The 16,234-nt window shown below is 59.8% G+C and overlaps 1 protein-coding gene across 1 annotated transcript in view; it reads left to right on the forward strand.

Annotated features, from left to right (window-relative positions):
• The window catches only part of MAN1C1 (mannosidase alpha class 1C member 1), a 131,005-nt gene extending 121,127 nt beyond the window's left edge, over nucleotides 1-9,878 (forward strand). Inside the window, exons 9-12 of the mRNA XM_028514022.2 lie at nucleotides 4,012-4,231; nucleotides 6,696-6,868; nucleotides 8,123-8,238; nucleotides 9,122-9,878. Of these exons, the coding sequence (XP_028369823.1) occupies nucleotides 4,012-4,231; nucleotides 6,696-6,868; nucleotides 8,123-8,238; nucleotides 9,122-9,248 (636 nt within the window). The 3' untranslated portion in view covers nucleotides 9,249-9,878. The remainder of the gene's footprint in view (nucleotides 1-4,011; nucleotides 4,232-6,695; nucleotides 6,869-8,122; nucleotides 8,239-9,121) is intronic.
• Nucleotides 9,879-16,234: the final 6,356 nt, after the last annotated feature.

Below are 16,234 nucleotides of genomic sequence, written 5' to 3' on the forward strand. Positions count from 1 at the left end.
CAGGGGAGCCTCCAGCTCTGTTCCTTCTCTTCATGAGGGCGGGAACCAAGGCCCAGAGAGGGGGAAACACTTGCTCCAAGCCACACAGCACGGAACTGACAGCGTGAAGCGAGAGCAAGACCTCCTGGCTCTGCACCGATGAAGAGAAGGCCAAATGGCTAGACGGCTGGATGGGTAGGCGGGTGTGGGTGGGTGGACAGTGTGGGCAGTAGGTTGGATGGGGAATGGTCTCTCACTACCCTCTGATCACAGGAACTCAGCCAGCAACGGTAGCGCTTACAGGAAGCTCATTGCAACAGGCCTCCAGGGCTGTGGACTCTGAACTACGTGCTCAGTGATGAGTTTTCCCTGCCCAGCTCCCTGGCACCAAGATCTAAGCCATGAAGCACCTCCTGGGACTCCAGTCCCAGCTCCGCCTGGCTCAGCCCGTCCACTCCAAGCTCCTACGGCTGAGCTTAGCCGGCAGCCAGGGTCCCCTGTCGGATTAGCGTTCAGCTGGTGGCCAGGTGTGCTGCCTGGAGAGGCCCTTGCCCTTTCTGACTGACGGCCTTGCAAAGTAAACATCGAGTTAATGAGCGGCCTACTTCCCTGCCCCTGAGGGCACAGTGTAGCTGAGGCTTCAAGGGAAGAGACGACTATGAATTATTTAAGCAACTGGGAGCTTTATGGAAACCCTTGATTGAACAGGAGACGCCTGGCCTTGCTCCTCCTGTTTGATCTCCCCAGTGAAGGGCCTGCCGTGTCGCTGACCCTGTGTGAGGGCTGAGCCTGTGGCAAGTTCGGGGCTTTGAAGAATGTTCTGGCGGTTCTCCACCTTGTTGGCATGTTAAAAGTCACATGTTAAAAATCCCAATGGCCAGCCCGCACCCCAGCAAGGTTACTCTGGAACCACTGGGGCGGGGCCCGAGCAACAGCCTGGAGAGCTCCAGTCGCAGGTTACACCGACATCCTCGGGTGGACACGGGGGCTGCAGACAGGCCGGCTGGGCAACCCCGGGGGGTCCTGGGAGAAAGGACAAGAAGGACAGGAAGCCTCTGTCCCTCTGGCCTCCTCCGGGCAGGTATCCCCAGTGCCTGGTCTTATTTAGCCCCCAGCTTACAGATGATGAAGCTGAGGCTCAGAAAGGCCCCAGGTCACACACGAGTGGCAGAGCCAGGGCGCAAGCATGGTCGACGGCTCCTGCGTCTCCGTATCAGCTGCCGGATCACAGAGGGGCCTGGCTTGCCCCGAGTCCCTCTCAGAGGGGTGTGGATGGGGTGGGGCCCATCCAGGGGGCAAAGGAAGTCAGAGTCTCTGGACAGCCTCACAACCAGCCTGGAAACTGGTCTCATTTTATAGACGAAGAAAGGGAATCTTCAGAACAATGAAACCAGTGGCCCAAAGTCACCTGACTCTCAAATTGCAGCACTGGGGTTCGAACACAGGCCTCTGCCTCTCAGCTCTTCGCTGCCTCTCAGCTCTTCGCTATGTCTTGTGCCGTGATTTAAGCCTTCTGACCAGTCCATAGCCAGCCTTTGCTGTCTTGTGTTTTGCTCAGAATTTTAGAAGCCTTAGTTTTTAGAGTTTTTATTATTTTTTTAATTTTTGCATCTGCTATCTCAGTTGTCTCTTCAAAGAGAAACTGGTCCATCATTTCCTCTTTACCAAAATTATTTAGCTTGAAGGTAACCCCAAGCACAATAGAAATAACCTACGGGAGAGTCTCGAAGACAGAGATTTTTGGCTACAGTGGGAGGCTTCCAGGGATTCCCCCACCCCCACACCTGTGCCTGCATTCTCTCCCGAGTGTTGACAGCGGGTAACTGCACCCGGTTTCTGCACCCTGGACCCGCCCTCACCTGCATGCTCAGGGGTGCAGAGCAGCCGCCCGGACCCAGCTCTGCCCCCGCGCAGGGCCCAGCCCGGAGCAGACCCGGCCCAGCAGTGGTTGGCGCTCCCCGCCTCTCCCTGCGTGAGCAGCTGCCCTGGCGGGGCCATCACCCACAGTTCCCTCTCCACTGCTCAGGGCGGGCCCTGCGGCCAGCCCGCCAGCCCAGGCCTTACAGAAGGAAAAGGAGAAAACACTCAAGGAGCACATTCGCTTGAGCACCGTCCGTGGGCGGGGCCCTGGCTGGAGAGTGCTGGGGGAAGCTTCTGCCGAACACGGCACGCAGAGCGCTGGGGGAGAGCCGTGCTCCACAGAAACCCTCACAAAGGCGCACACACGGCGTGGGCAGAGCACCACGTAGAGAGATCACAGGGAGTAGGACCGCGGGCAGCAGTGGCGTAGAGCGGGCCGTCCTCTCCCAGGCAGCGTCCTGGAGGAGGCCGGAGGCCAAGCAGGAGCTGGCAGAGCGGCGCAGAGCGAGGGCAAAGCCCCGAGGCGGGCACCTTCACGAGCTTGTGAGTGTCACCGTCACCGTGGCAGAGACCTTCTCTGACCTGACTGCAGAGTAGGCCCCCTCCCCGAGCTTGTCCCTGTCCCATCCCCTCGGTTTGTTTCATTCAAAATACTGGTCGCAGCTGTGACACTCGTGTGTATTTGATTTTGCTGGGAAGCCTCTGTGCTCGCTAAGGCAGGGTCCAGGCCCACCTTCGGGGGCTGTGGGCCCTGCCCCCAGCTCAGCGCCGGCCTGGAGGAGGCGCTCACAGGAAGCTCAGTGCGGGGAGGGGAGGGGGGCACGCCTGAGGAGCCCAGCGTGGCTGGGACAGGGCAGAGGTGGGAGGCACAGAGGGCGGACTGGGGAGGAACTGGCATCGCCAGCCTTCAGTGAGAGCCCTCTCTGTGCTGAGAAGCAGGCGGACCTCCACAGACACGTCTCATGTCTCCTTCACGACGCTGTGAAGTGGTCCGTGCTCTTGCCCCACTTTGTACGCGAGGAAGTTGAGGCGCAGAGAGAACGCAGAACCCGCCCGAAGTCACACAGCTTGAAGCTGGTGGGGCCGGGGTCTGAGCCCGAGAGCCACGTGCATGGCGTCAGGTTAAACCTCAGGCTCCAGATCGGGGGGCCCAGAGGCCCCACTGGACTTCCATCTGGAGGCACTTGGCATCCACGAAAGGGTGCTAAGCACACGACACAGTCGGGTTCGTCAGTGACAGAGTGCAGAGGCCCCCGCAGAGCAGAGTGGAGGGGCAACAGTGCAGGCAGAGGCCTGGGCCCACGGACCCTGTCCGGGACCCAGACCCCCGGGGGGCCCATCGAGCCCCCCTGCAGCTGTGTGGGCAGCTGCCAGCAACACCTCCATTTCCAGGCAGCCGGGACGGCCAGCAGGCCAGCAGGGAGTGGGAGGCGTGAGTGCCTGGCACCTGTCCCCCCAGCTTCCTGGCAGTCTTCACTGACAGCGGCACCTCCCACGGAGCTGGGGGGGCTCTCAAAGCGCACTGCCCCCGAAACGAGCAGCCGTCGGGTAGTGTAAGAAGTGGCACATGGGCGTCTGGGGGTCCTTGCCCCAATCCCGGTATGGCTGGGTGACCTGGGTGCAGCCACTCCACCTCTTTGTCTGTGGAGAGCACTGCAGCCTGCCCCCCCGACCCCGGGCCTGGCTGGCGGTGGCGTCAAGTGAGAAGGCGAATGACAAGGGCCTGTGGAGAGCAGCTCTTCGTTTCCCAGGGGTCCTTTTGGGATTCTCGTCCCATGAAAACTCACGTACTCAAGAGTGGTGTGTACAGTCTTAGGGGCATCCGTGGGCCAGCGGGGTCCAGGTTAGGATTCCCTAACCAAGGATATAACGGAGGGTGATGATTTTTAAAGATTTTTTGAAATTTTTCATATGTATGAGATTTAAGAGTGTGTAAGAGATTCACCCTGGGGCGCTCCCGCAAGCCCCCAGGAGGCACCAGGGCTCAGCTGGGCGGCAGAACCTCTCCCCAGCCCACTGAGGGCCAAGGTCAGTGGCCCCCTTTGCCCGGGGCGGAGGGCTCGGCAGAGCTGCGTCTGCTGCTGTCTCCAAAACATTCGTTTTCTGTCCTCCCCCTCCCTTCTCTGTACCTCCCGCACCCCTCCCCCTGCCCAACCCCCACCTTGCTCCCAGGCGATAGAGACCCACCTGCTGAACGTGTCCCCCGGGGGGCTGACCTACTTTGCTGAGTGGCGCGGGGGCATTCTGGACCACAAGATGGGGCACCTGGCCTGCTTCTCCGGGGGCATGATCGCCCTGGGCGCCGAGGACGCCGAGGAGGAGAAGAGGGCCCGCTACCGAGAGCTCGCAGCCCAGATCACCAAGACGTGCCACGAGTCGTATGACCGCTCAGGTAACCCTGCGGGGGGGGTGGGGGGGGGACAGCAGGAAGGACTGAGGCCAGACCCCAGGGAGAACTGGGAAGCACAGCGGAGTGGCAGCGAGCGAGGGGAACGCACGCTCGCAGGGCAGTCCCGCCTTCTGCGGCCTCACGGAATCGGCTGTGCTGTGTGTGCGCTGAGACAGAGCCCCAAGCTGAAGGGGACCGGGGCTGCCTGCGGGCCTGGTGTGTGGGCCAGCGTGTGTCCAGCACTCCACGCACATCGCCGCCGACCCCACCGCCCAGATGAGGAGGCTGAGGCCCCGATGATGCGGCCAAGGCCCCCTGTGTGGGGCCCGGGGGCGGGGGGGGGTGGGGGGAGAGGGCCCTCCGGCCCCTGCGGCAGAAAGGTTGGCTTCCTGGGCCTCGCAGGTGTTTTCTCCCTGCCCCCTGCCCCACCCACCTCCACTTACGTTCCCCAGAGCCCCTCCGTCTTCCCTCTTTGGTCCAAGACACCCGGGAAGCCCGAGAGCTTCTTGACCATCTGCTCAGCACTCACGCAGAATTGTCCAATGTGAGAGTCAGAGGTCGCGCCAGAGGACGGAACCCAACTCCTCGTTTATTGCACATGGGGAAACTGAGTCAGTCCAGAGCCACAGTCTCACTGCTCTGAGCGGCTAGGCTGGCCCAGGACCCAGGTCTGCTGATGCTCAGCTCCGCCTCGTGGCTGCCCCTGAACAGCGCCCTCAGAACCGCCCCTGCCCGCCCCCCCAGCCCCAGGGGGTGCCCACTCCTGTGAGTCTAACCCCCCTCTTGGCTGGAGGACAGAGCCCAAGACCTGCAGTAAAAATTCCTGGTTCGTGTGCTGCTCTGCCGCCTACCAGCGAGGTGGCCTCCGTCTTCCCGTCAGTTCACCGAGAACCGTAACACGGGTCCCCAGGGTCAGGAGCCGGGTCCCACGGAGAGCGCATTGCCGGCGCCTTCAGCCAACAGCACGGGGCATTTGTTACTGGTCCACCGAGGTGACTGCCGCAGTCCAATCCCAAGCCCCTGGAGCCGTTCAGAAAGCCAGCAACTCACAATGCGTCCCTCAAACTGGTCTTCAATTCCCTTCAAAGAGCTCTCTCTGCTGGCGCCATAAACAAACAGGAAATCTCAGGAATAATAAACAGCTTGCTATTTGTCTGGAACAATCAGCCCAGACCGTAAAAGACAGTCCGCTTAATAGAGCGTATGGTTCCAGCCAGCCCGGCTCGGCCACGGGCGGCCGCAGCAGTCACGCGTGCTCTCGCCCGTGAGCAGCTTGGCAAGACGGCTGTTTTTCCGACTGTTTTCTGAGGGCAGGACTGGTGGCCCCATTTGGGAGGCTGGGAGGGGCCCGGTCTGGCTAATTCCTCTTCCAGGAAACCTCCACAGCAGAGTAGGGCACCCTGCGAAGCCCACGTCTTGAGGAAAAGCAGCCCAGGACCTCTCAGGGACTGAACCCTACTAGGAGGAGGGAGGGCTCACAGTAGGACCAGAGCCGGGCCCTCGGTCCACCTGGACGGGATGTGCAGGCAGGGTCCGCAGAACGGAGAGAGAGAGGGCGCCGCCCAGGGAAAGGGCAGCAGGCAGACCTCGGGCCACGTCCCAGCTCAGCCACGGCTCCTGCGTGTTCCCCGGGCAGATTACTCGGCCTCCCTGATCTGCAGTTTCCACATGTGCGGTAGAGGAATAATAACGTCTCCTTACCAAAAGAAAAACCAAAACCCCCACATTTCTTTAAGGATTGAAATCACGTACATAAAGTTCCCAGCACAGCCTTTGAAATCAGAAATGGTGGCTGCGGCCGTGGTTATACAACTGTGGTCATCCAAAAGGCAGGAGTGGCCATCAGTGGTCCAAAACCAAACAAAACAGCAGCAGCAGCAACACCCAGGCCTCACCAGCCTTCTCCACGAGCCAGCTCCCTCCCCCTGAGTGCACGCTCTGGGCAGGTCTCCCCTCATCTCCAGTCCGCGGTCTCCCAAGCCAGCAGCTCAGGAGGGCTGCTTCTGGGAGGAGCTACAAGCCTTTCCTAAGGCGGGAGGAGAAGCCTCCTTGCATGGCAGCACGTGAAAGGGCCTGGTAGGTCCTGCAGGAGTTTGCTGTGTCTGACCCACTGTGTTTAAACCCAAACGTGTTTAACCCCGGAGTCCTGTCGTGGCTGAGCTCTGGTGAACACCTTGCACAGCTAGTGTCTCAAAATACACAGTTAGGAAGCACAGTTAGGGACGTTCATTTGGATTCCCAGATTCTAAAACTGCAAAATTTTTGAGGCCTCAAGAGTCTTGCTTTGGCCAGCCTGGGCCAAAAGGGAAGCTGGATATCTGGCCAGCTGAGCCTTACCGGGCAATCCAGGCAGGGCCCACCCCGCGGCAACATCACCAGCCGTCACCCCCAGATCTGCCCAGGGCACCTGGACCCTGCAAAGCAGGTGGCTGGTCTGACCCAGGCCCTGTGCTTGTTCATTCTGCAGACACCAAACTGGGGCCGGAGGCCTTCTGGTTTAACTCCGGCCGAGAGGCAGTGGCCACGCAGCTGAGCGAGAGCTACTACATCCTGAGGCCCGAGGTGGTGGAGAGCTACATGTACTTGTGGCGGCAGACCCATGACCCCATCTACCGGGAGTGGGGCTGGGAAGTGGTGATGGTGAGCGGCCGGCATGGGGGAGGGGTGCGGGTGCAGGTGGGGAGGCTTGAACAGGGGGCAGATGCCCCTGCGAAGTCGCAGTCGAAGCTCAGGCACCGAGAGGAAGGTCAAGCCAGGCAGACAACTGGCTGAAGTTCAGAATGCAAAGGGTCAAGGTTGTGGTTGCGGAGCCAGCAGCCCCCAGCTGGGCAGAATCAAACCAGGAACCTGAGAAGAGGGTTCTCAGATGTGTCGTCCTGGGGACCTGGCGCTGGTGCCAGTGAACGTAGAGGGGCGAAGGCAGGGCAGCAGCCAGAGGGGGCCCAGAGCACGTGCGGTCGCCGCTTCTGACCCTCGAGTCCGAGCCAAAGCTTTAGATTTCTCCTCTCGAACAGGAACAGCTGCCAGGCCAGCAGCTCGCCTCCCACCTCTCCCCAGAGCCAGCCCAGCCCCACGCAACCCGCACCCCTCTCTGGGCTCTGCCCGCACACCCCTCACCCCACCAGTCCCCAGCTACCTACTGGGAAAGCTCATGCCCACTTTGGGGTAGGTGCCAAAAGCAGGTGTGGGAACTCCAGAAAGTTCCTCGATGTATGCTGAGCCTCCCTGTCCTTCCCCACCCCCTCCCCAGTGCCCGGCTCTCAGAGGCATGCGCCTTCCCGGGCGCACCCAGAGCCACACCCAGAGCCTCACGCTCAGGCTGGGCGCGGGGCCGCTCAGGTTCGCTGTTACCGTTCGCTGGCCCGAGCCTCCTGCCTCCCTGAAGCCTGGTTCTTGGCCACTGAAGGCCAAGGGTTTTGTGCTCCTGGGCCCCACCTGCCAACCCTCCGTGAGTTAAAAAAATGCATTTCCGTACAAAATGCAGACATCCCGTGGCTCACCTCATTCTGGCCCAGGGACCACGTCTCCACAGGGAATCCAGGGGCACGACGGTCCCAATCCCAGCCCACGAGCATCACCAGTGCCTTCCTCTGTCCCCTCCCGGGCAAGCCTGTCATCGGTCTGCCCCCTGAGAGGCGAAGAGAAGGTTTCTGTAAGCTCACACCAGGCGGAGAGCTCGGGGCACAGCCCCTGGGACTAAGCTCCCGGCAGCAGGCCCCGCCAACCTGGCGCTGGACCTTCAGGAGACTTCGGCCTTCTGCCGCCAGGGATGCCAGGGGTCCCCAGTCGAGGGTTCAGGGGCCGCCTGTGGGTAAGCTCTGGCCCACTGTGCAGGCATGAGTCTTGGGGGACCCCCACCGCTCCCCACGCCAAGGCTGTCTTCCTTCCGTTCAGGCCTTGGAGAAGCACTGTCGGACGGAAGCCGGCTTCTCCGGGATCCAGGACGTGTACAGCGGCGCCCCCAGCCACGACAACAAGCAGCAGACCTTCTTTCTGGCCGAGACGCTGAAGTGAGTGGGGGCTCGGTCAGCGTCCTTCCCGTGGGCGGCCGGCTTTTCCTGGGGAGGGGGGAGGGGTCAGCAGTTTGCCCCCTCACCAGGGTCGGGGTCTGCCGTCACAGGAAGGGGGCCCAAGAGGGGTGGGGTGCTCCGGATCCAGAGTGTGACACCCCCAGGGGTGAGTTGGAGCCCAGGGCCAGGCTGGTTTCTCGCCTCAGGGAGTGAGATGGGGGGACTCACCCAGCGACGGGGCGGCTGTACCGTTAAGTCCAGCCCTGCAACCTGCCTCCTCGGTCTGTGAAACTGCCTCCGTCCGTAAAATCAGAACAACGGTAATGGTGTCGCTACCAACTTTCCCTCGTGCCCTTCCTGTTCCCCAGAGCGGTCCCCTGTAGGATGAACTGGAGTGGCCCATCCCTTGGAGTAAAAGCCCACGTGGCTTGGGAAGCGGAGGTTCTGGGGTCACCACTCCCTGTCCGTTTCAGTGTCCCCGTGTCTACTTTACCGAGTCCCGGGGGCATGCAGGGAGCCACCCAGGAGTGTGGACGGTGCCGGGCTCAGGCCGCCCCGCAGAGAAAGCGGAGTCTAGGCCGTGAGGTGCCCTGGCGGGACTTGCACACGGGCCCGGCGGGGACCGTGCCTGCTCGAAGCCGTGGGGTGAGGGCCGGGGCAGAGCAGGATTGAGCCAGGCCTGTCTGCTCCAAAGCTCAGTGCTCTTCTGGGGGTCCACAGCACTTCCTGGGGTCCAGCCCTACGAGGAGACCTGGGGGCGCGGGCTCCCCTGCACCCACGGCCACAGGCCTGTCCCCGAGGCCCCTGAGACTCCTCCCAGGGCCCCTCGCTCCGCAGAGCACTGACAGGCCGTGCCTTGCTTCCCTCCCTGCCCGGGGCACAGGTATCTCTATCTCCTGTTCTCGGAAGATGACACGCTCTCCCTGGAAGACTGGGTGTTCAACACGGAGGCCCACCCGCTGCCCGTGAACCACTCGGACAGCACCGGCAGGGCCGAGGACCCGCTCTGACCCCGCCCCCTGCTGCCCCCAGGGCCGCCGCAAGGACACCTTGCCTTTCCAGGTTTGGGGACTGTTCTCAAGAGGACTGGGAACCCGGGCCCCACTCCGGGCAGCTGTGCTGGACAAGCAGCTTCTTCTCCTCTGTGAGGAGACAGGACTCGGGACGCGGCGACGCCCCGCCAGGCCCAGGCACCCGTCTGCGGGGAATTTCCGTGAAACCCGCGCGGCCGCCGTCCCAGGGCCAAAGGACTGGAGGTTTGCACATCGACCCCGTGTGTTCCGTTACCTCGGTTTTGTTTTGGGGGTATTTTTGGTTTTGCTTGATTTTGCCTTTTCTCTCTAGTTGTGTTGTATCACAGGTTATAAATAGTTTTGAAAATCATGCCTTCAGAAACAATCACCCTGATAAACTAAACCCTCAAGTGTTTTGCGCACACAAAAGCCTTGACCTTATTTTCTATATTTTAAGTGCTTCTTGCCCAACATTCTCTGTATGTTCAACTATGTGTCACTTACCTTATAATTTGAGGGGGGTCCCCTTTGATTTGGGCCCGAGTGTTACGAATCACTAGTGCTGTTTTCATTATTGTAATGGGAAGATCTGTAAACCTACAATAAAAGAACTTATTGAATAGGAAATATGGTTGGGCTTGTTGCACACCAGTGACTACTGGGAAAATCACTGGGATGTTAGCATCTTAACGATCGACCGAGGTACAATTTAGTAAATGACTCCAGCGTCTTTCGCCTTCCCTTAAGTGGTGCCCAGTGCACTCGGGAAGGGGGAGGCCGGTCCTTCTAAAAGAGCGGGCGGGGTATTTGCACTCGGGCCACGGCCTGGGAGAGGCCCAGAGGGAGGCAGCAATTGACGGGAGGTCACGCAGCAGACACCCAGTGGGTACCTACAGGGGTCAGACACTGGGTGGACACCAGAGATGCTGTGAGCCACACAGTCCTAGGCCCTGCCCTCAGGGCGCAGGCACGCCACGGAGGGAGAAGCAGACAGTGAAGTGAACCGACGGGAAAGCAGCCCTACTGTGAGTTACCCGAGATGCTGTGGAGAAGACCAAGGGGCTGACGTGCTGGTGGCCGGGACCCAGCTTAGGGGTCAAGGAGAGCCTCTCCGACCAGATAACCTTGGAGCTGAGACCTGGGAGATAAGCAGGAGCAGTGGGATAAGCACCCCACAAATCCACGCTCCCCCGTGACCTCCCCCTGCTTCCCTCTGAGGCCACCTGTGAGGCCGCCAGCCTGCTGGGCAGGGCATCCAGGTCCCATCGGTGGGGGAAGGTGAGGTGAGGTGAGCCCTCTTCCTCCCCTCGCCCCTCCCAGCTCCGCGGCTGGCCCACACAGCTTCACGGGACAGTGGGGGGGCCCTTCCACACTTGGAGCCCCTTCCTTCCGGCTGCTACAAACTTGGGTAGCCCCTGGGGTGCTGAGGCCCTGGGCCAGGAGACCTGCCCTCTCCGGTCACCCTCCCCACGAGGTTCCTGTGGGAGTCAGTGGGACAGCGCTGGCGCCCGGGGGTGGGCAGTGCTTCCTCCTCGTCCCGAGGAACAAGAACACACGTGTTTCCCGTGTGTTTCCTGAGCTGCAGGCAGAGCTGTCAGGAGCTGCCCCAGGCAGGAGCCCCACACGTGGTGACTAAGTCGCTGCCTAAGGCCCACACCTCGCTTTACTCCTGCAGCACGGCTCTGCGACTCACCTGTGCCTGTTAGAAAAGACAGAAAAACTCATCACACAATCACTGCAGAAAGGTTAGGAAATAAAGATAAACTTGAAGAAAAATCATTCACTGTCCAACCCTCCAGGATGAATACTGCAATATTTCCTTCTAGATCTTTTTCTATGAAGACAAAGAATATATTTTTTTTGCAAATATGGTACCAAACTATGCATCCTGTTTTGTTACAACCTGCGTGCACACTGCACTCTGTTCTGGACGTCTGTGCGTGTCACTGACACTCGGCCTCCATCCCACTGCTGTTCCCGGGCCAAGGGTTCCGCGTGCGCTGCCTGTGCTTTGCGGGGCTAAGCCCCTGTTGCTGGGCTTGCTTTCGGGCGTCTATCAGTTTGGGGTCTTAGCTACAAATATAAACCAATTCTTTCTGCCTGAAGCAAAAGTAATAATTTATTGAAATGCCTTGGGATGGCTCAAGAAATCTCAAGAGAGTGAACAGCGAGACCTCAAGAAGGGGTAGGAAGGAAGAGGATTTGGCCCCAGGGTCCAGGCCGCAAGGTGGGGCAGCCGCCCCGGGCGCCACCACCAGCACAGGCGCCACCACCAGCACAGGCGAGTCCCAAAGTCTCCAGGTCTCCCGTTTCCCCTCAAGGATGGGAGCTTCCGGGTGGCCTTGCCCCAATCAGGAGCCCGGCCCCGCCCCCAGGGGGCGGGGCATCTGGACTGGGGGGAAAAGATGAGATTTGCTACCGAAATAACTGACCTGCCTGGGGGCTGGGCAGACACAGCAGGGCTGTCTACAGGTTGTCGGCGTTGTAAAGAGCGTTAGAAGGGCACACCTGGCCGCTCCTCCTTCTCTCTTCAACTCCGTCATCGTCGAGGCCGCTCCTGGGGCGTCTCCGTGCTGCAGTCGCTCCGAAGTTCCCTGAAGCCCCCGCCTCCCTGCGCTGGACCCGTGTCACTGTCTTCTCTTCCCCAGCATCTTGTCTTCTGCTTGTCATCGCTGGGAGCAAGTTGTAAAAATGAATATTTTAAAATTCATCCTCCAAGAGGGCGCTTGCCGCTGCAGAAACATCATCCTTTAGGCAGCTTTACGCTGTTCCAGGGATAAGACTGCGTAAGACCCCAGGCAGGCAGGGAGGAGAGAGGAATTTAAGAATGAGTCATCCTCAGTGAAGCAGAATCCAAGGCCTGGAAGCAGGTCCTGAGCAGACCCCTCCTTCCCAGCAGGGGTGGGCATGCTGCTGGGCTCATTTAAGCCTCATCTTTGTCCTCGCTGTGAACGGAACCGGAACCAGAACCGCCTTTTGCACCTGTTTTCTTCAGTGAAGAGCTTAACGCTGGTTCCTCCCCAGGAAGCTTTGCTAGCCCTTGGCTCCAGGCCCCGAGGCCTGCAGAGCATCCACCCCTGGAAAGAAGGGGGACACGGTCCTTTTCCAGATGCCTCCAAATGACTCTGTGTTTGTTCAGACTGGCTTCAGGCACCACATTGTGTCTTTGGCAAGTTACAAAGTTCAAAAGCCAAGTGCGTTGGAAAGAAAAGCAAGAGTAGAAAATCTGATTTAAAGGTGGCATCCCCAAGGTCCAAAATGTGATTCTCGGTTCTGTTGCCTTTGCTTTGGGGAGGTGACCCTTTGTGGTCTGAGAAGGTGCTGGAGATGGGAAATGCACCCCCCACCAGCTCACCTCTGGGGGTCCTTGAAAATGCATGCATGGATCGTGTGACATGAGATGCTCAGCCCCCACTGACTAACGCTTAACCACACACTGCTGGGGGAGAGGGGTGCTGATGCTTCTGTTTTTCTTTTTGTATCTAAAAATATCTGTTTGGCTTCCTATTTGGACAATATTTTGGTCCCACTCAGCCTGTCTCTTATATCAGAGCTTCACAACCTTGTGCACCTGGACCACCTGGGGATCTTGTTAAAATGTAGGTTCACGTTCCGTGGGTCTAGTGTGAAGCCTAGGATTCTGCATTTCTAACAGCCCCCAGGGGCGGCTGATGCTACAGGCCTCATGTTTTTTAAAGATTTTATTTGTTCATTTCTAGAGAGAGGGGGAGGAGGAGGTTGCCTCTTGCACGCCCTCAACCCAGGGCCTGGCCCACAACCCAGGCATGTGCCCTGACTGGGAATCGAACCGGCGACCCTTTGGTTCGCAGGCTGGCGCTCAGCCTGCTGAGCCACACTAGCCAGGGCGATCTGTGCTTTCCAATGGGGTAACTACATGTGGATGTTGAGCACTTAAAATGTGGCAAGTGTAACTGAGGAAGCAAATACTTGATCTTGTTTCAGTTTAATTAAATATAAACAGCTACGCGTGGTTCCTGGTTGCTGTTGTGGACGGTGTGGTCTTAGAACATAGAAAGCCAGTCCCCTGACTCCCCGACTCTGCCAAGGGCATCGTTACAAAAGTAATCTTAACACAACACATATTGTTTGGGGACGCAAAGAGTCCCTTGAACATACCTGGTTATTTTTATACTCACCCCAGCCTCTGACTGTATTCTGCAAAAGCCTCTGGTTTTTATTTTGTTTTATTTTTTCCCATTCACTGTTTACCTGCAGACCGCTGCTCATTAGGTCAGGCTGGAGATGAGAAAGGCGGGGTGGCAGGACCGAAGAGGACAAGTGCAGGCTGAAGCTGAGTGGGCCTGGGTTCAGGTCTACCCCGCCCTTTCTGTGGGCTGTGTGACCTTGGGCAAGGCCATTAACCTCTCTGAGCCTCTGCATCTCCAGCTGTGGAAAGGGAGGGCGATTTCAAGGGTTCACTGAGCTCCCCAGAGAAGAAACTCAACACACATAGTGATGGTTGTTATTATGTGAGTGTTCTTTGTAAACTACAAAGCCTTGTGTAAGTGCTAGGCAAAACACTGCTGTCAAATTCTTTTTTTGAAAAAAACAAAATTGCTCCAAAACTCGAAGGAAACTGTGTCAACCAGGCCCAGGAGACAGGCCGAACTCTCAAAGCAATGCATCTGAACATGTTATGCCTTTCGCACTGAACAAGCATCTTGCCATTAGCTCTGAATCTGCGAATTTGGGAAATTAGGCTTGCAGGGCCCGCCCGGCCCTGGGGGATGCTCGGGCAGGGGTGGGGGATGGGAGGAAGATGCTGAGAGCTTGCCCAGGGGTCGGGCAGAGAGGGGGTCTGTGCTTCGGGATGTGTGAGATTCAATGCATGTTTCATCTTCATGGAGTCCACAGTCCGGAGAATCCCGTGGGCAAAGGTCCACGGGGGAGGAAACCAAGGCCCAGACAGGCCTGCTCAGGCCCAGCAGCTGTTCTCGGCCTCTGGGCAGCCCTGGGGAGGCCCGGGGCTGAGCTCTCCCCGGAGCTGAGCTGAGTCCCCCGGGTGACCCTTTTCCCAGCGGCTCCCTCCCCCACACCCTGCTGAGCTCTGAGAGCCTCGCCCTTCCCTCTCCCAGCAGCCCATCTCTCCAGCCCTGGGCCCAGAGACCTGTGGGGTGTCTGTCTTTAACAAAAAGCAAGCGTAATAAATAAAAGAAATTTGGTGGAGAAAACTTCTCTCATTTATTTTCCAGGGTCCGTGGCTCATCAATCTTCCCCTCCTAACCTGCTTTGTGCTCTGTTAGCTTTGCTTCCTTCCTGATAGAAGGGAATTAGCTTTTCTAATGGCATCTGCCGTATGCTGGGTGTCCCCAAACATTAATGGTAATGAGTTGGAAGTGGCACAGTTGGAAGCCTTTGAAGACAACACCAGATGCCAGGCCCTCCGCGGGTGCCCCTGAGGATGCTGGGCCAGAGCGCTGGGCAAGGGCTGGGTCTAGGACCCACAACCTCTGGTCCTGGGAGTCACTTGTGCCAAAGGCCCTGGGGTGCCCACCATGCCCCAGGTCCTGTGCGGGAGCTGGGGGGACGGGCCCCACCTGTGCAGTGCTGTCAGGGCTGGTCACCCATGAAGGACACAAGTGGGGGCAGAGACAAGCCCCGGCCCCATGCGGCCAGCTGGCACCTCCCCCGCCCCCGCCCCGGGAAGGCGAGCCTGGCAAGAGATCTGGACTCAGAACGTTCTCGGGGCCAGAGCTCAGGCTCCTCGATTTTAAAATGAGGCAAACGGTCCTTACATCACCGGGTGGCTAGGGAACAAAACGAGGTCATGTCGGGCACCCAACACCTAGTCCAGTGCACAGTGGATGCTCAGGACCTGGGAAATCCTCTGCCACCCCCAACCTGATGGGTGCCTGAGTGGGGTGGGGGGGAGCAGTGACGTCCAGGGACGGCACCGCGGCGCCCCTGGGCTCGGGGCATTTGTCCAGAGGCTTCAGTGGCTGCTGAGCTCTCCCAGGAAACTCTCGCAGGCCCAGCACCCCCACCCCCACCCGGGGTCCCCAGGACCCCGATATAACAACGGAAGAGAGCTCCCGTGGAGCCCAGGGTCCTGGGGACTTGACAGAAAAACGTTTCCTCCGTTCCTTGGAGAAGACCCCTCTGCAAGCATGCCGAATGCTGTCCTCCAGAAGAATCACACCTGCGGCGGTGCCAGGCCCAGGAGAGCAGAGGCCAGCGGTGAGGCCGCGACTCGCAGCCCAGCCCCACCAGGCAAGGTGCCCCCTGCTCGGCACAGCCCGCAGAGGGCCTCTTCCTCCACCCCCCCCCCCCCCCCCCGCAGGTGAGGGTTTCCCTGCCCCGCCTGCCCGTGCACGCCTGGAACAGGTGCTCTCCACCCCCGACAAACCTGCAGAGGCGGCCTTCCAGGTGGACCATGAAGGGAATAAACGTTGAACTCCGCAATTCTTTTTCCAACTGGCTGAAGACATTTTAGAAGCAAGTGGGATACGGGTGGAGAGTGGGGAGCTGTCTCCTGCAGTCGGACGGGCAGCGGCAGCAGAGGGGGACAGGAGGCCTGCTGGCCCGGGACCCCACGCCCCAGGAAGCCCCGGGGATGTGCTTATCGTCCCCACCCTCCACCCCAGTCCTTTCCCGCCCCGGGTCCTCAGCCTGGAGTTGCTCGCTGCCTCTGCCAGCAAGCCGGGACGCGGGGGCCTGGCTTCAGTTCGGGAAACTGCAGCGCAGGAAGGAGGCAGAGGGATGGCAGGAAGGACGGGCCTGAGGATGGCAGGGGTGGCAGGCGTCCCGGCATCTCTTCCCCGCCTGGCTCAGCACCCAGCGACGCCACAGTGTGTCCAGACCCTGTGCCAGGCGGTGGAGGGGCGCACGGCCACCACACTGACACTCGGGCTGGGCCTCAGCCCCACAGCCCCGAGGCCGCCCCGCCCCGCCGCCCCGGCCGCCCCGGCCGCCCCGCCCCTTCCCTCCGCCCGCCGGTCCGCTACCCAGCCGTCCGGAGCCGC

The sequence above is a fragment of the Phyllostomus discolor genome, chromosome 5 (genome assembly GCF_004126475.2).
Source record: "Phyllostomus discolor isolate MPI-MPIP mPhyDis1 chromosome 5, mPhyDis1.pri.v3, whole genome shotgun sequence".
NCBI lineage: Eukaryota > Metazoa > Chordata > Mammalia > Chiroptera > Phyllostomidae > Phyllostomus > Phyllostomus discolor.